At 53.6% G+C, this 24,057-nt stretch overlaps 1 protein-coding gene across 5 annotated transcripts; it reads left to right on the top strand.

Moving 5' to 3' along the window:
• The first annotated feature begins 1,583 nt into the window (after positions 1–1,583).
• On the top strand, positions 1,584–23,826 carry CFAP45 (cilia and flagella associated protein 45). Of its 5 annotated transcripts, none has more exons than XM_050929866.1 (11): positions 1,584–1,616; positions 10,626–10,768; positions 14,386–14,530; positions 16,528–16,698; positions 17,314–17,492; positions 17,702–17,831; positions 18,256–18,402; positions 19,036–19,149; positions 20,858–21,051; positions 21,807–22,031; positions 23,610–23,826. In XM_050929866.1, exons 1-11 carry the CDS (start codon positions 1,614–1,616, stop codon positions 23,683–23,685), a joined length of 1,527 nt encoding a protein of 508 aa, XP_050785823.1. In that variant the 5' UTR covers positions 1,584–1,613; the 3' UTR covers positions 23,686–23,826. The 5 variants fall into 5 exon arrangements, with proteins under 5 accessions (XP_050785823.1, XP_050785827.1, XP_050785826.1 ...); XM_050929870.1 differs by lacking the exon at positions 1,584–1,616 and adding an exon at positions 1,963–2,065; XM_050929869.1 differs by lacking the exon at positions 1,584–1,616 and adding an exon at positions 6,174–6,320.
• Positions 23,827–24,057: the final 231 nt, after the last annotated feature.

Consider the following 24,057-nt stretch of genomic DNA (forward strand, 5'->3'; position numbering starts at 1 on the left):
GGCTAGCATCAAATGTGGGAGTGGTGCACTGTGGGAAGCTATCCCACAGTTCCTGCAGTCTCTGCTACCCATTGGAATTGTGGGTTAAGCTCCCAGTGCATGATGGAGCAAAAACATTCTTGCGAGTGTTTCTGGGTGTGTGCCATCACTCGCTCCTCCCTCCGTGAAAGCTACGGCAGATGCCATACTACCAGCAGATGGTGCAGCACGGTGCACCGTCTGTCTCCTGGTACTATGAATCCACCTCACATGTCCTCTCGTCTTTCTATCTATCTACTCCTTCATCTAACATTTCCCACCTTTTTTCGGCCATTGTGAACAGAGCCGCACAGCTTCCACCACTTTTTCCATGTTGTCTGTCCTGGGCTCTCGTGGAAGCTACAGACGGCAACCATTTACCACCTTTTATTGGCCATCTTGAACTGATTACCCAGGCAGGTGCCATAGTGTGCCAAGCATGGAGCCCGCTCAGATCGCCGCTGCAGTTTGACCATTGTAAATATCTCACACATTATCCAGCAGTACGTGCAGTACCTGCAAAACCAGGTGAGGAAGCGGTTACAACACAATTGCTATATTGCTGAGGACATGGAAACAGACATTCCTAGAAGCACGGCATGTGGCAATTGGGAGATCATGGTGGCATTGGGCCTGGTTCATGCTGTGGAACACCCAGGGGCGGCTCCAGGCTCCAGCACGCCAAAAGCGTGATTGGGGCGGCATGCCATGGGCGGCTCTCTGCCGGTCGCCGAGAGGGCGGTACACAGGGTGCCTTTGGCGCAGGACCGGCGCTAGGGTTTTGAGCGCCCTAGGCAGACAGCAATTTCGCCACCCCGCGCACTGGTCCTGCGGCTCCGGTGGAGCTGCCGCAGTGGTGTCCGCGGGAGGTCCACCAGAGCCGCGCGAGCAGCTGACCGTCCGCAGGCACGACTGCGGCAGCTCCACGGGAGCTGCCTGCCGCCCCCTCCGGACACCCTGGACTGCCGGCTGCCGCAGCGGTGCCCTGACCCAGGGTCAGTGCGTCTCCGCGGCAGCTGGCAGCCTGCGGGACTAGCAGCCGGCAGAGCGCCCCCCGTGGCATGCCCCTGCGCTTGGGGCAGGGAAATGGCTAGAGCCGCCCCGGGGACACCGATTCTGGGCCTGGGAAACAAGCACAGACTGGCGGGACCACGCAGTGTTGCCGGTCTGGGACGAGTCCCAGCGGCTGTGAAACTTTCGCAGGCGCAGGGCCACTTCCGCGGAAGCCAGGCTCGGGGCAGGGACTGGGAGCCTCCCGCCGGCTGCGAGCCGTGACTCCCCCGCCACGCCCGGCAGCAGGGCCACGTCTCGCGCCAGGACCGGCCTCGCGCTGCCTGTGCCCAGCGCGCCCCCAAGCGGCCGTGCACGCGGCCGCTCCCCCCACCGCTCCCTCTGACGCGCAGCTCCCCCGCGTGGCCTGAGGCGGAACCAGCCTCCCTTCGAGGGGGAGGGGCTGGGTTGGTCACTTCCGGCTGACCCGCAACGTTCCACCCCGTGACTCCCGTTGCCTAGGAGAAGTCGCGGGCTCTGCCGTTGCCATGGCGACCAGTCAACAGCCGGGGGAAGAGCCCGCGCGGAGCCGGCCGCAGTGAATAATGGTGAGAGCCCGGCCCGGCCCGCGGCGCGCTGGGAGGGACCTGTCCTGGGCCCCCTAGCGACGGGCCGCGCAGGCCTCAGGGCCTGTCCTGCCTCTTCCCCGGCGATGGGCCCTGCCAGGCGGAGCCTTCAGCCCGGCGGCCCCGCACGCTCCGCTCCGCTCCCCGCGCCCGCGTGTCCCGCCCCCTGCGGGGGTCCCCCTCCCGGCCCCCACTGCTCCCGCGGCGGTGCCCGGGCTGGACGGGGCGCCGGCTCCGAGCGCAGGGCCACGCCCGCTGCGGTGCTGGGAGCGGCTGGCACTAACCGGGGCTCGGGTTCTCTCCCTGCTCCCCAGCCCGCCGGCCTGCCTGGCTCAGGGAGCGCGGCCTCCAGCAGGTCCCGGACCCGCCCCCGTTACAGAACCAGGGCCCTGAACTCGGAGGTGGACGAGAGCCTGTTTGGAGTGGCCAAGGTGAGGCAAGGAGCTTGTATGGGCAGCTGTCCCCGCCCGCAGGCTGTGCGGTGTGGATGCCCTAAAGCACAACCATCATGCGCAACCACCCTAGAAAGAAACAGAAACCTACTTACCCCCGTTAACTCCCTTCTTTCCTTGGGTATAAGGGAGCTCCACTAAAGCACCTTTCCAGCTCCTTCACTGATGAGACTCGGGAAAGGGACTGGCTGAGGGCTCTTAGGAAGAGGCTTTTGTAGCCTGTGCTGTCATTACAAGTAGGGGTAGTCAGCCCATAGCTTGCACTCATGGCTCCGCTGCAGTCTGGCTTTGAAAGAATCGCTTATTCCTAATTAAATCCAACTGTATTCTAATTTCTTAGGCCCAGAGTCACAGAGGGATTTAGATGCCTAAACCCCAGATTTAGGTTCCTGTGCCTCAATTTTGCGCACCACTGTGATCTACAAAACACCTGCTGAGCTGCTGTTTAGCCCTGTAGACATCTAAACTCCCTTGACACTTGTTTTCACTATAAAGATTTCCCAGATGCCTGTGAGTCTACCTGCCTCTGGGCATGCACGCTGCTGCCTCACCCTAGGTGTCTGGATGTCTGAGCCCCATTGCAAACAAAAAACCAGGGGAAGATAGTTGCTCCTCCACCTATGGTGCCTGATCCAGTAGGTGTGCTTAGAGCATGCCTACCACATCAGGCATCATTCAGAATCAAGGATGAGGAGGTAGCAGTGGTGATCTTACAATTTTTAGCACACTGTTGAGAATGCTCATCTGGGACATGGAGATATAGGTTGAATTCCCCTCTCTGTCTGATGGGAAGCACTCTCAATCTCTCCTGTTGAAGCTGTTCCACTTAGGATAAATGATTGAAGAGTCACTGGAGTAGGGAGTTGGGATCCTGGATTTCCCACCTTCCTGGTGGGTGTCCTAGCCACTAGGCTATAGAGCAGGCCTGCACAACTCGTAAAGCGGTGAGGGCCACATTACTCCAAAGAAAACAGCTGAGGGCCGAAACCCCCCGGCACCGTGGAAATACCCCCCTCACCCCCCCGCCCGGCCCAGCGGAAACACTCCTCCCCAGCACCACCCAGCCCTGCAGAAACAAACCCTCCTTTCCCAGTGCCGCCCCACCAAAACAGCTGTGGGCCAAAAAGGAAGGTTGGGGGTGGGGAGGTGATACTTGATTTTAAATCAACCAGGGGCTCCCAGCTGAAGAGCTGGCTGCGAGCCCTCAGGGTCAAATTAAAGGGCCCAGGGCTCCAGCGGCTGCGGGAACCCGGAGCTTTGTGGGGCTGTGGTAGGGATTTAAAGGGCCCAGAGCTCTTGCTGCTGAGGGGAGCCCGAGCCCTTTAAATCCCAGCCCCAGCACATCCGCTGGAGCCGCCGCTGGGATTCAAAGGGCTCTGGGCTGCCCGTGGCGGCAAGGAGCCCTGAGCCCTTTAAATCTCAGCCACGGCCGAGAATCTCTGCGGGCAGATCAGAGCCCTGTGAATCCCGGCCGCGGCTGAGATTTAAAGGGCTCTGGGCTCCCCACGGCTGTGGGGGGCCCAGAGCCTTTGAATCCCATCCGCAGCTGGCAGGGCCGGCTTTAGGAAGTGAGGGGCCCAATTCGAACATTTTCAGCGGGGCCCCGGCAGGGATGACTGAAAGAAAAAAAAAATGTAAAAAAAAGACCTTTCATTTCTTAGCAACCGGTTCCCTTTAAAAAGTTCTGCCACAGTATGTATTTTTTGTACGAATAGGGTTACCATATGTCCGTATTTTCCTCCTGGCTGGCGATTTAAGATCCAAAAAGCCTGACATGTCCAGGAAAGTACAGATGTATGTTAACTCTACCTAAAGTTCTTTTTTAAAAAGATGTGTCTGAACTAGAAATGAGCTCCGCCACTCCCTGAGGGTGTGCTAGGGTGCACGTGTGGGTCCCAGCTGCTCCCTGCCCACCTCATTGAAGCAGGTGTGCAGGGTTACTTCCTTGGGAACTACAGGGCACCAGTGGACATGGGGCTCGCTGGAGGTGGGGGTGGTGGCTGGAGGTAGGGTCTGGCTGCAGGCTGGGCAAGGGGTGTGCGGCAGGCTGGAGACGGTGTGTGGGATGGGCTGGCTGGCTTCAGACAGGGCCACGGGGGGTGTGGCATGGGTTAGCAGGGCTGGAGACAAAGGAGTGCAGGACTGGCTGGCTTCAGGCAGGGGGGTGCGGCAGGGGTTGGCTGGAGACAGGGAAGGGGGTGCAGGGCTGGCTGGAGACAGGAGTTGGTGCAGGGCTGAAGGCAAGACGGGGTGAGGGGCTGGCTGGAGACGGGCTGGCTGTGGGCAGCGGGTGCAGGGCTGGCTGCAGACAGGAACTGGTGCAGGCAGGGCAGGAGGTGCGGCAGGGGTTGGCTGCGGGCAACTGGTGCAAGTACAGGGGGTACAGCCCATCCTGTATGGTGAGTTCCCCCTCCTCCTGCCTCCCCCACTGGGGTAGCAGTAGCAGCCCGTGGCTCAGGAGTTATTTAAAGGGCCTGGGACTCCCCTGCTTCCACTGCCCCAGCCCTGTAAATAGCTGCAGGAGCCCTGGGGAAGTGGTGGGGCTCCAGGGACCATTTAAAGGACCAGGGCAGCAAAGGCATCTGGAGACCCCCCCCCCCACTACCCCAGGGCTCTGGGGGCTATTTAAAGAGCCCGCGGCTTCCCTGCTTCTACCGCCCCAGCCCTGTAAATAGCCAAGGGAGCCCTGGGGAAGCGGTGTGGCTTCAGCGACTATTTAAGGACTGGGGCGGCAGAGGCAGCTGGAGCCCCGGCCCTTTAAATAGCCCCCAGAGCCCCCCACTGCCCCAGGGCTCTGGGGGTATTTAAAGGGCCCAGGGCTCCCCTTCTTCTACCCCCCCCCCAGCCCTTTAAATAGCCACAGGAACCCTAGGGAAGTGGTGGGGCTCCGGTGGCTATTTAAAGGGCCAGGGCGGTAGAAGCGACGGGAACCCTGGACTTTTTAAATAGCCCCCAGAGCCCCACAGCTCTACCCCAGGGCTCCAGCAGTGGTGCTCTGGTGGCAATTTAAAGGGCCTGGGAGCCACAGGCCTTTTAAATTGCCCCCTGGGGAAGCTGGGCCACCCTGCTACAGCGCACTGGCTTTTGCCGGTACACCCTACTGGGGCTTGGGCATGTGGCCCTCTTAGGGGCAGGCTGATTCAGGAGAATTGGTTGAATTGGCCTAAAGCCGGCCCTGGCGGCTGAGATTTAAAGGGCTCTGGGCTCTCTGCGGCTGCGGGCAGCCCAGAGCCCTTTGAATCCCGGCTGCGGCTGAGATTTAAAGAGCTCTGAGCTCGCGGCTGCCTGCAGCTCAGAGCCTTTTGAATCGCAGCCACGGCTGGGATTTAAAGGGCTCTGGAATCCCTGCGGCTGCGGGCAGCCCAGAGCCTTTTGAATCCAGGCCGCGGCTGAGATTTAAAGAGCTCTGAGCTCCCCGCTGCTGTGAGCAGCCCAGAGCCCTATGACTCCCGGCCGCGGCCGCGGCTGAAATTTAAATGGCTCTGGGCTCCCCACCGCTGCGGGCAGCCCAGAGCCTTTTGAATCCAGGCCACGGCTGAGATTTAAAGAGCTCTGAGCTCCCTGCCGCTGCAGGCAGCCCAGAGCCCTATGAATCCCGGCCGCAGCTGAGATTTAAATGGCTCTGGGCTCCCCACCGCTGCAGGCAGCCCAGAGCCTTTTGAATCCCGGCCGCAGCTGAGATTTAAATGGCTCCGGGCTCCCCGCCGCTGCGGGCAGCTCAGAGCCTTTTGAATCCCGGCCGCAGCTGAGATTTAAATGGCTCTCGGCTCCCCGGGGCTGTGGGCAGCGCAGAGCCTTTTGAATCCTGGCTGTGGCTGAGATTTAAAGAGCTCTGGGCTCCCTGCCGCTGCGGGCAGCTCAGAGCCTTTTGAATCCCTGCGGCGGCTGAGATTTAAAGAGCTCTGAGCTCCCCGCCGCTGTGAGCAGCTCAGAGCCTTTTGAATCCCGCCGCGGGCCGCAGAGTGAGCCTCTGCGGGCCGCATGTTGTGTAGGCCTGCTATAGAGTCATTCTCATTCAGTTTTTCTCTGGTCTAATGATTATTTAATTAGTTAATCCAAAGTCGAATGTCTTCAACTGGCAAGACTGAGAAATCTCCACACCACATCAGACTATCACATAGCCCCGTGGTTGGGCACTTTCCTGAGAGGTAAAAAACCCCTGTTCCAGTCCTTCCCATCCTGCCCCCTGCAGATAGAGGTAGGAACTGAACCTGAGTCTCTCACTGCCACCTGGGTGAGTGTGCTAACCACTGTGCTAAAAGTTCTAACACTACTATGCTTTATTTTATATGGAGTTAGGTGGGTGCCTAATTCACAAGAAATAGTTCAGGTGCCTAAGCCGCTTGACTCCAGGAGAGAGGTGTGGAGCTCTGGGTCACATGCTTCTCTGCAGGCAGGGCTTTTAGGCACCTAACCCTGAAAGAGGCGGGGCTTAGGATGCACCCCTCTCATTGACATCAGCCATTGGTTAGTTTAGGTGACTCCCCATCTAAGTGCTCACTTTTGTGGCTTTCATTCTCAGGCTTCTGTCTCTCCCAGTTTGTGGTACAGGGAGTCCCAGCACCTAACTTAGGCTTTGTAGGTCCCATGCGTTTGTCCAGTGATTTCCTGGATGTCTAAAATGTAGGTATTGCAATGCCTAAGCCTTGTTATGTTTCTGAGCTTTCTTGCTTCTAAAGCCTTGTTTTCACTGATTTAAAAAAGGTGTGGGGTGTTTTTTGTCTTTGTTTTTTTTAAAGCCCGGGGTAACTGATTCATCTGAGTTGTCTTCATGGGGTTTTTACTTTGGGATAAGGCCCTTTGGCCCAGATCCACAACCCCAGACTTTGGCATTTAGACTCATATCCCCAAAGGTGCTTAGGTGTTGCAATGCCTAATTGTTAGGTGCCTAGAAACACTGGAAGAACAATGGTATCCACAAAGCCTCAGTTAGGCCCCCAGGCTCCCAACCTGCTAGGCGAGGAGCCACCTAAGCTAGCCAGTGGGAGATGCTGACAAGTCACAAGAAGGATGTGTCTTCCTAAGCCCCATCGCTCTCATGGAAGTCCAGACAGCAAGGAAGTACCTAACTCTGTTCAGCAATGCACAAATGGGAATCTGTCTCCTGGAGTCAGGTGGTTTAGGCTCTTAAATAGTGATGGTGCTGCTGCTGCCTCCTCCCTTGTAACTTTTAGCCCGGTAATTGGAGCATTCACCTAGGATGTAGGAGACCCAAGTTCAATTCTCTGCTTTGTCTGATGTAGAGAAACGATTTGAAAGGGGCCTGGGAGGGACCAGTGTAAGGATATGAGGAGGAGGGATTTCTCCTCTCAAGAGTCTTGGTCATTTAACTATGGGATATTCTGATGTGGGTTCCTCCATCTCTCCTGTTGAAATAGTTCTATTATAATGAAATTATTGAATATTGTCAATAATTAAATATTCATCGCACAGAGATTCTCAAACTAAGGGTTGGGAACCCTCAGGGGGTCGCGAGGTTATTACATGGGGGATCGTGAGCTGACAGCCTCCACCCCAAATATATAAAAAAGTGTTTTTAATTTATAAGGAGCAGTCACACTCAGAGGCTTGCTATGTAAAAGGGGTCACCAGTACAAAAGTTTGAGAGCCACTGTATAGAATCATAGGAGCACTGGGCCTTGAGAAGTCAAGTTCAGTCCCCAGAGCTGAGGCAGGACCAAGTAAGCCTAGACCAGAGCAGGCAAACTTTACGGCCTGAGGGCCCCATCGGGTTTCTGAAATTGTATGGAAGGCCAGTTAGGGGAGGCTGTGCCTCCCTAAACAGCCAGGCATAGCCCAGCCCCAACCCTTATCCGACCCCAGACCCTGCTTCTTGCCTTCTGGTGGCCCCCCTGGGACTCCTGCCCCATCCAACCGCCTATTCCCTGATGGCCCCCTGGGGACAGTGATGAGCTCCCAAAATCCTAAAAACCAGTTCCCTACCGGGTCCACTCGCTCCGGGTTTTTGGCGGCTTTTTGGCTGCAGGTCCTTCATCCGGAGCAAGTGAAAGACCTGCCACCGAAGTGCTGCCGAAGACCCAGTAGAGAACCATGTGGTGAGTACAATCCCCACGTGCCTGCTGTTCCCCCCACCACCAACCCCAACCCACATCCTGCCCCCCTCAGAACCCACAATATCTCCTCCCACCTCCGCCACTGGGGTAGCAGCAGCAGCCTGGGGCTCTGGGAGCTATTTAAAGGGCCCGGGGCTCCCCTGCTTCCACCGCCCTGGTCCTTTAAATAGCCTCCAGAGCCCTGGGGAAGCAGTGGGGCTCTGGTGGCTATTTAAAGGACCGGGGTGCAGAGGCAGCTGGAGTCAAGGACCCTTTAAATAGCCCCTGGAGCCTCCTGCTTCCCCAGGGCTCTGGGGGCTAATTAAATGGCTTGCGGCTCCCCTGCTTCTGCCGCCCTGGCCCTTTAAATAGCTGCTGGAGCCCTGGGGAAGCGACAGGGCTCCAGCAGCTATTTAAAGGACTGGGGCAGCAGAGGGAGCTGGATCCCCGACCCTTTAAATAGCTGCCGGAGGCCCTCCCTCCCCCGCTATGCCAGAGCTCTGGGGGCTATTTAAAGGGCCGAGGCTCCCCTGCTTCTACTGCTCCGGTCCAAAATGGCTGGTTTGGGCTAAAACTTTCTATTTGGGCCTCACTCCTAAGAGTGAGGGGAGGGATAGCTCAGTGGTTTGAGCACTGGCCTGCTAAACCCAGGGTTGTGAGTTCAATCCTTGAGGGGGCCATTTGGGGAACTGGGGTAAAAAATCTGTCTGGGGATTAGTCCTGCTTTGAGCAGGGGGTTAGACTAGATGACCTCCTGAGGTCCCTTCCAACCCTAATAGTCTATGATTCTTTCAGAGAAAACTGTGTAAAACCCTTTTGGCCATTTCTGGGTTAGGAGAGCAGAGGTATTAAATGTCAGTAAATGAACAGTAACTGCCCTTTCAAATTTCAGGTGTCTCAAGAGGCTGGTCCACAAGGAGGAGGAGTCCAGCTTTATCTGGGGAATGAGCATTGGCCTGAAGTCTGGGACTTGCTGTATTAAAGGCCAGACTAATGCCAGAAGAGCCCTAGACAGATTTGTGATCTGATATCACACAAGCCTCCAGGCTGATATTGATTATCAGTGGGGAGTTTATTGTAGTAATCACTGTAGCATTAATTGAGTTCCTCGATATGTGTGACAGCACAGAGTAAACACAGCCACCCCAATGAGTTCCATGGGAACTAGAGGACTGGCTGACTCAGTCACAGATAGGAATAAATGACACTGTTTTCTTTGTGTTAAAGGGTAGGTAATTCAGCGCTAACACTGTTATTTCATCATTCACCACTTAGACACTATATTGACAGGTAGATTATATTAATCTTAAGAATTTAGACACAGACAAGTCAGGACGATCCAAAGTTACAATCCCCAGAGCAGCGTTATCTTAGCCAGATTGCACATCTATTTCTACGCATCTGTCATAGGACCCAGTCTGACCTCTCTGGGTCTGTTTCCCCCATCCGTAAAATGGGCGTAATAATGTTTGCTTTTGATGCAGCACTATTCAGTACGTTGTATTCACCACCCTGGGACCATTCTGCACTGGATCCATCCCAGCACCACAGTCCATCTCTGATCTCCAGGAGTCATTATGTGCCATATGGCTCAGTTAACACTGTTCTGGAGACCATCACCTTTCAGTTTCTTGGGTTTGTGCATTTGAACTTTTTATCTCCATGATACATTAACTACCTCTTGCACTGATACTTGTTTTTGTATCAGAAGACAGCACAAGTGCCTTCAGGCTGGTCTAGCTGAATCACCCCTGGAGTGTGCTGGATTGTTCACTAGGTGGCAATGTCAGCTCCAATGAATGGGGACAGGACCAGCTTTAGGGAAAGTTATTCTTTGAAAGGTTCATTTCTAGGGCTGAATTAATCTATTCTGCAGGATCCAGTGCCTGTGACAGGGGCTGGGTGCTTGGCTCCTACAGAATCCAAACCTCCAAAGGATCTCCCAATACCCCTGCTACTCACTGCCTGCCCTTGGAGAATTGGGCCAACTCGTCCTCACTCCTTTCTGCTTTTAGCTTCTGCCAAGCCCCATGCAGAACTAGAGAGGGGGATAGGCCACCAGCTCCCCCAAAGTAAGTACAGCTGTTCCTGGGGCATTAGGCAGGTGGATTGTGAACAATGTCAGCTCAGTTCATGCAATTGTTCATGGAGCAGAGCTGATGCTGGCACCTAAACAGCTGTTAGGAGAGAATATCCTTCAGGTTCTGGTGACTAGGGCTAGAAAGAGGCTGGTGTTTGGCCTGGATTAGAACAAGGTGAAAGGCTTCAGCTCCTATTCCTGGACCCAGCAGTCTGTCAGGATGTTTGCAAGAAAGGGTCATTAATGTTCTGTGCTAAGTTAGTGCTTGGGATCAGAGCTCTCACAATGGTACAGCCATGCACAGGAGCCAGGGGAGAGACACATCAGGATTCCAAAGATGTGTTTTATGTGGGGAGTAATGAGCAACCCTGAGAAGACCCCATTTCTCTTTCTTTTGTTCTTTCAGAACCTGCAGCGATCATGCTCTGGCAGCCCCCTAGTGATCTTACGGGATGTACAGACTGTCCAGAAATCACCCTCTGCCTGTGGCTGGGGCCACAAACCTGAGACCATCCGCCTCATCACCAGGGACCTCATCCGTGATCTCATGTAAGCCAGCACCTGAGCCTCTGCTTTGAGGTTGTGTCAGGGACCCATGGGTCTGCGTGCCTGTCCCATGAAAGCACTACAGTGCTAGTCTAGCCCTTGCTGCGTAGCCTCCTGAAGATGAAGCAAGTGGCAATGCCCTGGAATGCATAGTTTGAGATGTGAAGTGAGTTAGGCATCATGGAGTGGAGTGACTCCTCCTGAGAGTCAGTCAGAGAGCACTGTTAGCACCCTGTTCTATAAAGCTCCCTCCCTCAATGGCCACATTACAGGCCCCTCTTGTTCAGGCAATAGTATATGCAGGACAGGAGCAGCACAGAGCATCTTCTGGACATAAGCAAACACTGCCCCATATGTCCCCGTATGTATGAAAGGCAGCTTAAGTACGGAAAATAGTGCATTGTCAACACCCAGCAGACAGGGCTGTGGATTGCTCCAGGAATGTTTTCTAAGCAGGACTGAGATGTAAAAGAAGGACCATGAGTACTCATTAAAGAACCCACAGCACTTTGCAAGAACAGGGTAATTGTCTTGGCCACATACCAGTTCACACAATTATTTTCTACCTCTCTAAATTTTCCCTGCTGTTTTAACTGCATGCAGGATTCTTCTTCACCTCCTGCCTTAAGCTGTGTGTAGTGTTACTGTACATTGTTAAACAGCCATCGCGTCTCACTCCAGAGGTGGGTTCATTTTTGTGGTAGGTGAAATGATCCAAGGCACTCTGGTTAACGTTTTCAAGGGTGGCTACTGATGTCGAGCACTCCAATTTTTTGGGCTCCCAGTTTGAGACCCCTGGGAATTGACTTCTAGTTGGAGCTCTGGCCGCTCAGCATCTCTAGAAGTCAATGAGAGTGCCTGAAAATCAGGCCCAAGATGTCTCAGGCTGGGCACCCAAACACTGAGGCACCTCAGGTTAATGTGTCATTTGGCAAGGTGGCTATTCTAGATCCTCGAGGATGAAAGGTTCAAAGTACAGCAATGATATTATTACTATTAACCATTCTTTGAAGTGTTTTTGGAATCCAGTCTGCTGCTGTTGTCTTTGAAGAAATGATTAAGCAGGTATCACTATGTGGGTGGATGAAAGGCAATATATAATAATACTAATAATAATTATTAAATACTTAGCACTGAACATCTTCAAAGTGCCTCACACACTCTCTTCTATTCATGTTCTTATACCGCGCCCATCACCATGATATCTGAGTAATACACAGAGTCATTTGTTTCTTACAACTCCTCTGTGAAATAGACCCATATTATCACATTTTACAACTGGGAAAATGGGGCACGGTCAGCTTCCCCTAGGTCACGCAGTGAGTCATCTGCAGAACTGAGACTAGAATTCAGTTGCTTCTGTTTCCGCATTCTGTGCTCATTACAGGAAACTATACTGCCTTATATAAAGATATTAACCCTTTAAGGGTCATTTGTCAGCAATGTGTGTAGCATGCAGGTGTTTTCGGTTTCCTGGTTAGGACAGTGTCCTTATATTTCCCTGGTATCTTTCTATCCCTAGAGACTCAACACACTTTGCAATCTCAACAAACTGCCATACAAACTAGGCACAGGGATTACATCATCCATTTCTGAATTGCAAACATCACTGGGGTGAAGAACAACAGCTGTTTGACAGTGCACAGCGGGGCTGACCTGCTGAGGACAAGCAGTGAAGATGATCATGTCCCCTTGAAATTGGTGAAAGCACCAGGATGACAGTTGAGCTACTTTCACAGAAAGTTGGGAAATTCAAGTCTGACTCTGAAATGTTTTGAACTTCTTTTACCGGGGCAAAATAGCTCCACACATAGTGTTTTTGTGATTCCAGTCAAACTCATGGGGAGTCCACAGGAAATGACCTGTTGGCATCATGCTGTTACAGATGCACCTTGTGCTGTTTGGTACCATGAGGTTCTATCCTACCTCCATATGGATCAAATCCAGTCCCTGGAGGAAAGCTGGCCTATAGGCTTTGGGCTTGGACTTAGTCATGATTGTCTTTGTACAGTACTGCCCCTCTCTTTCATGTGCATGTATGGCATCTGCAGAGCAACATTCTGTAGATGCACTTACAGGTCGATAAGCCATTTCAAGGCCTCCCCTCTGACTTTGTGGATATCACCCAGTTCACCTTTAAACCCGTGTTTGGGGTTCTGCATTATGATGTGTTCGATGGTTTGGGTGTTTGCCCTGGAGTTGCATGAAGGGAAATCTTTGATTTTCTGCACTTACACAGTATCACTGGAGATGTCTAAGCACCGTCACTCTTGGAGTGAGGTCACTTTGGCCAGTGTGTGATAGCATCATGCTGCTCTCACTAGGGTTTGGGGCTCTCCCTTCGCCACAAACCTGACAGTGTTCCTCCTGAAGCACCATTGCCTACTCCCCACACTAGATTAGGCCCAGGCAATTTGACCCATATACACAAAGGTCCAGTTTTGGGTACCAAGGCAATTCACCAAATCCCTGCTCTGCTGCTGCCTAACCCTGTAGACACCTACAGTGTTCATTGTAAAAGTTCCCAAGGCACCTAAGTTTTTGCCTCTGGCCATGGACACTGCTCTCATAGGTGTTTGGGCACCTGTCTGTTTCCTAATGTGATCCTCAAACCTAGCCTGCCTGCAGGACCTGCTCTGTTCGGTGTGCTCTGAGCATGCCTAACTGGCCAGGGAGAGGGGACAAGGAGGAACTCCCCTATACCCGTTAGTGCAGCAATTATGTACCCACCTGGGGTGTGGGAGACCCTGATTCAATTCCACTCTTTGCCTGTTGAGGAGAACAGATTTAAACAGGGGTTTCCCACCTCTCAAGTGAGTGCCCTAATCACAGGGCTATTGAGTGTTCTGGGGCCGGGCTCTCCATATCTCCTGGTGAAGGTGTTCCACTTTGTATAAATAATGAAATAGGCATCGGGCCAAAGGCAGTGCCAATGACTTTACACCCAGGTCCCTTCTCCACGTCCGACACAGGATGGCTAAAGATTGCAAGGGAGGCCTTCTTCCCCTCCCATTTTGTATGGAGTGGGGTGAGTGCCACTCTTCTTGGAAGAAGTGGCTTAGGCACGTGACTCTAGGGGAGGGAACCCAGATGTGGATCCCAAGCAGAAACAGGTGCTTCCCGCTAGCCTGGGCTGAGGAGCCTAAGTCCCGGAGAGGGGTGGGGCTTAGAACACATCCCTCTTGTCAGTATCTGTGATTAACTAGTTTAGACAGCTCCCCGCCTAGCGTGCTGGCTTTGGTGGATCTCATTCTCAGGCACCTATCTCTCCCCATATATTGTGTAGAGAGCCTAGGAGCCTAATTCAGGCTTTGTGGATTCCATTGGGTGGCAGGGTGCCAGGTCTTAGGCATTGCCATGCTCAGCGTGGCAGTGCCCTTTGTGGATCTGGGCTCTCTTGTGTGTGTGTCTGCTGACTCGCTCAGTCACTCACACAGTCCTTCCATGGATCCGGTAACCCCTATTGCAGGCAACGCCACAGGGTCTGAACTCCGCACAGGAAACCACCAGGCATTTCCCAGGCTGACATGTGGTTATGGGGAAGTGTATGCGAGGTGTGGGGTAGGAAGAATCAATGTCAGTGACTCTGCTCTCTATGCCCTGCTCATTTGTTCTGCCAGTGTTCCTGCAGAGGACCCGTCGGGAGAATCTCTTATTATGAGCCCAGAGGATTTTCACCGTATTAAGACAGCATCCCGAGTCCTGACCAAGGAGGAGCGCGAGGCCAGCATAGCAGCTCTCAAGGCAGAGAAGGAAGCTGTTATAGTATGTGTCTCCTGTCGCTTCCTTTTTGTTAGCTGGTTTGTAGGCAGATTCCAGGATGCTGTTTGAAATGACCATGTAGGGTTGACTTTGTGGGGAAAGGCTTGCTGAAGGGGCTATGGCAGCCACCCCAGGCGTTCCTGGTGTGCTGGGTCCAGCTCTTGCCTGCAGAGGCCATTGGGCTAGAGAGATGAGGAGGTGAGTGTGATGTTCCCCTCTAGTGTTGTCTGGACCAGTGATCTGCTAGGCCACTCCAACCCTTGACTCTGGGAGCCAGCCTCACCCTGCTCTGCTGTGAGAATCCCACTCCTGGGCTGTTCACACACAGCCTCTGGCATGTAAGTTGCTCCCAGCTGCTTGCAGGCGAATGACACTAGCCAATATCTCCAGTCCCAGACACAACCCTAGGAACCTCAGTCTTGCAGTGTCCAGTTATGCCTGCTGGATGCTGCAAACTTATATGAGTTCATCAATTTAACAAAGAAATTGATATGTACCAGGCTTGTTATCCCAAGGGGAGCCTCTGACGCTGCAAACCAAATGCACTGCTTCAGGTAGGATAAACAAACAGATCTATTAACTATAAAGATTGATTTTAAGTGATTATAAGTCAAAGCATAACAAGTCAGATTTGGTCAAATGAAATAAAAGCAAAATGCATTCTAACTTGATCTTAATACTTTCAATGTCCTTAAAAACTTAGATGCCTCTCAGCACAGGCTGGCTAGTTACTTTTCAGTCAGGCTGTCCCCTTTGATCAGAGTCAGGTGAGCATTACCTCATTGCATTTCCAAACTGTCCAAAGGAAAGAGGTGACTCCCTCAAGGGTCTAACAGATTCTTTTGTTGCTGCCTAAGCCAGTGTCCATTGTTCCTGTGAGGCTGGGCTGGGCTTGTCCCATCCATGCCCTGATGAGATGTGAACTGCCTCTCTGCTCTTGGAGAGTTTTTGCATGGGCTCGCTTTAAGCCATGAGGATACATTTTCAGCCTCATAACTATATACATGAAATTATAACCTATAACCTTACTATAACATTACTGTAACAATTACTATAACTTCATTATAATAACCATGCTCGGTGCATTATGATCCTTCCAGAGACACCCAACGTGACAAACTTTGCATTGGATACCACACAATCATTTTATAAAAATGAATGTGGGGGCATAGGGTGTTCCCCCAAGGTACAGCGTGTCACAGTGGGGTGCAGACTGCAAGGATGGAGTGGGGTTCTTGACCAGCCAGGCCCCAAACCATGTAGGGCTTTATAGAGGAAGCCCCTGGGCAAGCTCATGTCTGTGGGCCAGCAAATTGTTTATGCTGCTAACCCCAAACTGCTTCCTCGTTAGGGGAGAGGGATCATTGTGCTCCAGAATGACCCCTGGTAGCTCCTAGCGATTGGCCAAGCTCTGGAAAGAGCTCTCCACCCAAATGCTCCCAGCAGCAGAGACATGGAACTTGTACCCTATGCTGGGACCCAAGGGAGCAAGCCCAGGCTATCTGATGGAGGGGTGTAGGGATTGCCCAGCCCCCACAGTTGATATCCCAGTGAGAATCCTTACCCCGTGGGGGGTGGGGAGACTGCAGTGCTACAACCTCAGGAAGTTCTGGCAGTGGAGAGAGTGGCCCATTTAATGGACATGGGTGGCTGATACCAAACTCAGGGATCCCATGTAGGAAGAAGCCTTCTGCACAAAGCCGCTGGCTCATGAGCACAGGATGGGGGGGAATATCGCAGAGGCCATGGTTCCAGGCAGCTCTCCTTTCTTGGACACGATAGGATTTGAGCATCTCCCTCAGCAGTGTTACCTCCTTGAAGCACCCCCTGTGCAGGTCAACCCCACCCAGATATGGTGTCATGGTGGTGCTGGGCCAGAAGACTCTGGCTTGTGGCAAAACTCTGGAGTAAGGGCTCCTATGGCAGAGTCAGCCAGGCTCTCCAGTGCCAGGAGTGTGGTGTGGGGATCCCTCTGTCAGCAGCCCGCCTTTCCTCTCCAGGCTGGGGTGAATGAGCGCAAGAACACCATGAAGCAGAAGGGGATAGTGCAGAAGAAGAAGGAGAAGCTGAGCGACCTGGAGGAGGAGGCCAAGGAGCGAGCCCAGTATCTGCTGCAGCGGGCCAACAGGATGCGCATGGAGCAGGAAGATGAGGTCAAGGAGCTCAGTGAGGTGGGGTCTCGGGCTCTCTGCTCTGCAGTCTGCCCCTCTCCCCAGTAACTGGGCCCCTCTGCGAAGCAGGACAGCACTGTACCCACTGACCCATGGCACTCAGAGCCAGGTTTATCCAAAGCAGGGCAAGCTCAGCCTTGCCCTGGAGGGACCCTGTACAGGGAGAGGGAAGCTGAGTCTTCTTGGCCCCTGTGCGATGGCTGTCAGGGAAGGTGCCTGCTGTAATGGTGCAGATCATGTCCTGTCTACGAGGAGTGGGACCAAGACTCATTCCACATGATGCCACTGGCCAGCCATCTGATAGCATGGACTTACGGTCTCTACTGACCTGGGCTGGATATGCACTGGTTACCTAAGGGGGGAAGCTCTTTGGGTAATTACCAGCCGCCTGTGCCGTGCAGTCCTTGCTGTACTCAGATGTGAGGAAACCAGGGTGCAGAAATGCTAAGTGACTTGCCCGAGGGCACCCGGTGAGTCAGTGGCATAGCTGGGAATAGAGCTAATTCCTTGCTCTAACCACTAGGTCACCGTCTCTGTTTCTTTCTTCTTGGACTCTCTCTCCATGCCCCTCCCCCATCTGCAAGGTGGAGCCAGTGCGGTTCTTTGTCCCCACAGCTGATCTTGAATGCAAAGTGCCAGGCGATCCGCGATGCACAGATGCTGGAGAAGCAGCTGATTGAAAAGGAGCTGGAGGAGGAGGAGAAGCGCCTGGACCAGATGATGGAGGTGGAGAGGCAGAAAGCCACCAAGATGCAGGAGGAGCTGGAGCAGAAGAGGAAGCAGGAGCAGATCAGGTGATTCTGCAGCACTAGGCAGGGCTAGTCATAGTGCAGCCCCTCTCCCAGCATTTCCTATGGAAACCAGGGGAAACCTGCCTGTATGGCCATGGGGCCTGGCTGGCAGAGCAGCTCTCAAGGCAGGTTTTGCAGGCATTTGTGCTGGGGACAATATGATGGGCCACTCATGTCTCCCTGCCAGAGATATTGTTGTGTCCTGTTCTCAGAGGGAGGCAACATATCATCAAACAGATAGAGAAGAACCAGCAGGAGAGGGCTATGAAGGCGGAGCAGCGGGATCAGGAGGCCCAGGAGATGCTGGATTATCTGGAGCAGCTGCAGATGGAAGACCTGAGGGTAAGAGAGAGACAGGTGAATTGTCAGAGATTGATTCTGAGCCCGTCCAACCACTCTCCTCTCTCTCTCAGCAGTGTAAGTGAGGAGGAACTCTGTTGCCAACCCTGCACATGTGAGAGGAGACTCAGACCCCGGCTCTCTAGTATCTCCTGGGGCCAGGGGAAGGGGCAGCCCAGAGCTAGTTAATCTCACGGTTGAGGACTAGGGGAAGCAGACAAGGAGCCCACTTGGAAAGTGAGCAATTAGTAACAGGATCCTTCTTCAACCTCAGCCCAGTAGCTGGCTCCTCTGTTCCTCCTGGTACATGGTACCAAGAAGGCTCCAGGCAAATGCCAAAGCAAGAATGGGCTGGGAAAGAGTCTGTGCTGAAGCCATCTTCCTGGGGTCCCTCTCTGATGGACACCTTGCCTTGTACCTTTCTCAGGACATGGAGCACAGACATGAGCAGAAGATGAAAATTCAAGCTGAGATTAAACGTATCAATGATGAAAACCAGCAGCGTAAGGAGGAGCAGCTGGCACAGGAGAGGATGGCTGACCAGCGAGTGCTGGAGTACCAGAAGCAGAAAATGGTATGTTGTGTGGGCAGTGGGACAAGAGACCAGGTTGCATTCCTGCCCAGTAAACCGAGGCTGCATGTTACTGTGAAGGTTCTGCTCTAGTTCAGCCATGAGTTCTGGGCCAGGTGCAGAAATTATTGGGTGGGGGATGAGGTTCCCTGGTCAGTGCCATGCAGGAGTTGAGACTAGATCATCATAATGGTTTCTTCTTGCATTAACATCTGTGAATCTATCAGCAAGATCCATCTGTGCTGATGGATGTTGGCATGTCCATATCTCGCAGGCAGAAAAACACATGTGTATGAACCACATTTTCTGGTACATGAGCGTAGTTCAGCCGAGAACAGAGGGAGAATGTCTGGCTATCTAGATGCTGGCTCCTGTAAGGAGTCCAGAGAAGAAGGGGAACAATTTATTAAGGATTGTGGTGGATTCTCCATCACTGACAAGTCTGGATATGTAGCTAAATATCTGCTCTAGGAATTATTTGGGGGAAGTTCTCTGGTCAGAAATGTGTGTGTGAGCGAGAGACAGAGACACCGGATGTGTATGATGCTGTGTGCCTGCATGTGGTGGCGATGGGGAAAGGTTACTGTTAACAGCCCGGGTGCAGCTCACTGACCTGGCTCTGTTTGCCTGGCCCAGGCACGGGAAGCAGAGTTCGAGGCTGAACAGGAGAAGATCCGTCGGGAGAAGGAGATGGAGACAGCGCGTCTGAGGGCATTGCAGGAAAAGGCCCAGGATTACCAAGCAGAGCAGGTAACATGCTCGCTAAGCCTGCCTCTATGCCAGTCCATCTCCCTCTCTGCCTCTCACTCCCCTGCTTCCATCCCAGCCGAGTCAAAACCTCAACAAACCCAATGGGAGTAGCAGAGGAATGGTTCCTCTTGCTAGACCAGTCCCTAGAGCCCTAGTCATGTAGGGGGCATGGGTGGGGCGCATCCCCTGGCCAGGATACCTGGTCAGAGTGCATTACATCTGCAGTCTCCAGAGCCAGTGGGCAGAGGGACCAAGCAAGGGGCCTGGGGAGATGCTGCATTCTCTTTACACAGACTTGCATCTAGCAGCATGTTCCCCTGAGCAAACTCCTTCCCCAGCTCCAAGGAATTAGCAGCTTCCCTTCACACAGGATGTCTGTCCCCCTTGCTGGAGCTGGCAAGGGGCTAGCAAGGGCTGCTGGGACAGAGGTATGATGGAGAAGCTGGAGCTTCTCTTCTCCGCTGGCTGTCCAGCCAGGAGCTGTGGGAGCCTCTCACTCCACCCACGCTGCTCTGAGGAGGGAGATATTTCAGTGAAATGCACTGAGAAATGGACCTTGTTAAACCAGTTGTGTTGCTCTGTTGAGGCACCATGTTGTAGAGCGGCCTTCCCTTCTCCTGCCCTGGGAGGAGGTCTCACCCCATCCCTCGCCTTGGCAAGGGACCAGGAATGATGCTATTGCCTCGCACTCTTCATGGGGGTCTCACAGCAAAGCAAGGGAGACATGAGAAACCCGTGTCCACAAGGCTCTAACCTGGGCTGTGGCAGGGCAAGGGCCCCTGGCTGAGAAAGCTCTGCTGTTTGTCCTAGAGAGGCCACCCCAGGAGCATAGCCAGATCTTGCTGCCGTAATGGGGTGGGAGGCAGGTCTCTCAGGTGGTCTCAGCCCAGAGTTGTGGAGATCTCACCAACCCTGCGGTGGACCCACTAGAACCTAGTGTTATGCACTCATAGAATCATAGAATATTAGGGTTGGAAAGGACCTCAGGAGGTCATCTAGTCCAACCCCCTGCTCAAAGCAGGACCAATCCCCTTGCTCAGGAGTTGGCTGCAGAGGCTCGGCATTAGATGAGTGGCTGCAGCATTCTATAGATTGGGCTAGTCAATTATTTTTTGTCAAGGTCCAAATTTCTTGTTCAAGGTGCAGTCCAGGTCCAGACTCCAGGGAAAATTTTAAAAAATAACAACAATAATGATAATAAGTAAGTAAAAAGATTTCAGGGTCCATTCGAAAGTGTCTGGGGGTCTGGATTTGGCCCACAGTCTGCCTATTGACTACCCCTGTTATAGATTGTCATTGGCTCTGAAGGACCATGAGGACCCTGAGGCTGTGAGCTAGGTCCCAGCATAACTCACAGATGGCACCAACCCACTGTTCTGTATCTTTCTTCACTCCATTCAGCTCAGATCCCAAGTCTAACAGGGTTTCTGTAACGTCCAGCACTGCTGCCTCTGCTCATGCTCAGCAACTCCAGCTGGGTCTGTCCTGCATCATGAGTAGGAGCATGCACATAGCTGGACACTGCTGGGGGGCAGGAGGCAGGGCAGAACCCAGCTGGCTCCTCTGTAGCTCAGACAAAGGGAGCTCAAGGTCCTGAGCAGCAACAGGGGCTGTCTGCCCCGCATCAGGTGTGTGGAACTGTGCACACAGCGCAGCTAGGGTCCCTGCTCTGCTCGCAGCAGGAGTCAGTGCTCTCCCTTTCTGGCAGGATGCGCTGAGGGCCAAGCGGAACCAAGAGGCCACCGAGCGGGAGTGGCGCCGGAAGGAGAAGGAAGCTGCGCAGAGGAAGGCGGAGACTGAGGCCATGCTGAAGAACAGTCGGCTGGAGCAGATAGCCCACAAGGAGCACAGCCTGGCTGTGCAGGTGCAGCGGGACCGCAATGAGTTCGAGAGGATCCTCAGGTAGCACAGGTGGCACTGGTGGAGTCACTGATGTAGTAACTGAGGTCCAGCCCTGGAGAGCCAGGTAGTTCAGGGCCCAAGTTCCCAGTGATGCTGCAAAGTGCCCCGGTTGCGCACCTTCCCTCTGCCCCGTCCAGTGCTGAAGGGACTGGGGCTGATCTCCTGCCCCCTCAGCACCAGGGCTTCCTTCCGAGGCTTTTCACACCATGGATTTCCTTTAGATGGACAATGGTTTTGTGGATCTTTGATCACATGATCAGAAAATTCTACCCAGCATGCACTGTGTCATTTCTGCCCCTCGAGCTTCGAGCAGCATAGTGGGAAGCGGGGTTCTGTAGAAAATCTCCCTCTGTATGCCAGTCTCACGCTGCTCTCTGGCTGCTCAGCCTGGGAGATGGGCGAGCACATCAGCCAAAACACTGGGCCTGAGCTGCCTGCTCAGACTGCAATCGGCCTTGGACCACACTGGGAGCCTGCCCATTACAGATCTGTCTGGGGAGCCCAGCTTCCCCCTTGAAGCCACGGTGGGAGGACACAGCCTGGGCAGTCAACAGCAGGAACAAGGAAACCCTTGTCTGCATGGGAGGGTGCTTAGCGCAAGAGTGGGGAAGTGAAACTGGAATGCATCAGGAGGAACTTATGACTGCAGCATGGATCAGAGCCTTGAACAGAGGGTTATATGCCCTTCGAGCGCCACTGCTGGGGTGGGCAGCAGTTCAAGCACAGGGGTCATGCAACCCAATGTCTCCATGCAGAGCCCAGCGGGATCAGATTGAGAAGGAGCGGAAGGAGCAGGAGCGGCGCACAGCCCTGCATCTGAACCATGCCGACCAGGTGCGGCGCCAGGTGCGCGAGCACCAGCAGAAGCAGGTGCAGGAGCGAATTGCTACCTTCGAGGAGGGCAAGCGGCTGAAGGAAGAGGCCCGCCGGCGCAGCGAGCGTATCAGTGAGATCAAGAGGAAGAAAATGGAGGAACTCAGGTGAGGTTACAGGGCCAAGCAGGAGGCCTGTGCCTGGGGAGTCTGGGCTCCTGGGCTGGGCTTGGCTTGGCATGACATCAGCCCATTCATAGTGCTGGGCAAGGCCATGGATGTGGAAAGGGCTTAGAGCAGGGATTCTCAAACTGGAGGATCAGGACCCCTCATGGGACTGTGAGGTTATTACATGGGGGGGTCACGAGCTGTCAACCTCCACCCCAAACCTTTGCCTCCAGCATTTATAATGGTGTTAAATATATAAAAAAGTGTCTTTAATTCATAAGGAGGGGGGGTCAACTCAGAGGCTTGCTATGTGAAAGGGGTCACCAGTAAAAAAGTTTAACAGCCGCTGGCTTAGAGAGTCACTGCTCACACAGCACAGTCCAGCAGGATACCCCGTTACGCTTTGGGGTGCAATCCAGACCAGTAAGGGGTTGTGCCCTGTAACTCTGAATGCTGTAAGTGCTCTGTTGCCATAGTTCACAGCCCAGACACCAGACAGGCATGCGGTATCTTCCCCTTGTTCACTGAATGGCTTTGTTACCTTTCATGTAAATGTAGCTTCATTGTCTCTGCCTGACAATGAGGCTGGTTAGACAAGTGAACACGCAGTTTGTGGTCTAGACATGCTGACTTCCCAACCACTTAGTGAGCTTTAATGGTTCTGTTTACCGCAATTGTGAATTGCATCCGATTGTCACCAATCACTTGCTTCATTGGTATGCCAGCCCTGGGCAGACCTGCTTCTACTTTGTTCAAATACAGACTTTAAAACATAGTCCCCAGGGACTTGTCGCATATATTCCACAATGATATTATTGATCTGTGTATTAGTAGCTTTTCAAATGATACCCCACAAGGATAGTTTAATCATTGCCATGGGCGTAGGGTGTGAATACAGGGGTGTTTAGGGTCACAACCCCATCCCTGCTTTCTCTCCCCATATCCATGTGACGGGTTACATCACAGAACCCCCTTTGGGAACTGCCAACTGATGTGCCAAGACTACTTCTGCCCCTGATTTCCCTGCCAGCTCGGGACCCCAGAACCCTGTCCTGCTGAGCCAGACACTCCTGTCTGCTCCAACACAGACCCAGGGTCTGAATTACTTGCCCCAAAGCTGCAGACTTAACTGAAAGCAGCTTGCAGAAGTGTGCTTGTCATTAACACTCAGATGCCCAACTCCCAATGGGGTCTAAACCCAAATCTTCCACCATACACACATGGGGATGGATCACCCAGTGGAAGAGGCAGCAGATTCCCTCCAGCTGGTGCCAGCCCCCAGCCTTTTGGTCAAACAGAACCAGCCCCATTTTCATGGTGAGCTGACAGCGGGGCGCCAGAGGGAGCAGCCAGAGGGACAGATTTAAATTCCATGAAGAGGCCCCCTGCCTCACCAGTCCGAGGCCCCAGTGATCATGGCGAGGAGGCTGGTAGTGCCAATGTGGCCCTCCCAGCTTGCTCTGTGGGACCTGGGAGAGAAGGGAGCTCGGGCCGTGGGCTAGGCCCATACCCCAGCATTCTGCAGCAGGACCTTGGGGCTTTCTGTGACATTCCTTCCCTTGTTTTCTTTCTTTCTAGAGCTGCCGGCCTGCCTGAGAAGTACTGTGCCCAGGTGGAGCGCCGAGCCCTCATTGAGCCAGCCTCCGTGCACTGAGGGTCTCCAAGGCAGCATAGCCCAGCCCAACCTGGCTCCACCACACGGCAAGGATTTGCAGCCCAGCCTCACCAGGGGCCTAGATTGTATATTTTGTTAGTTTCTGAGAGTGTTTTATGAATAGAGATATTTATGGAGGTGTTTGATGTCCTTCGCTTTGCTGTGTCCCTGAACCAGCCCCACTAGGGGAGGAGGGAACAGCATCCCCTCTCCAGCTTGGCACAGCTCTATGGGCTGTGGAGAGTGGCTCACCCATGCTCACCAGGTGAGAGGGACGCATTAGTGGGTACCTCCCCTCCGCTTCCATGGAGGGGCTTGTGTCAGGTCCTGGACTGGCACATGGGTGGTCCAACCGCAGGCTTCCTGGGTTAC

Source organism: Gopherus flavomarginatus, chromosome 20 (genome assembly GCF_025201925.1).
Source record: "Gopherus flavomarginatus isolate rGopFla2 chromosome 20, rGopFla2.mat.asm, whole genome shotgun sequence".
NCBI lineage: Eukaryota > Metazoa > Chordata > Testudines > Testudinidae > Gopherus > Gopherus flavomarginatus.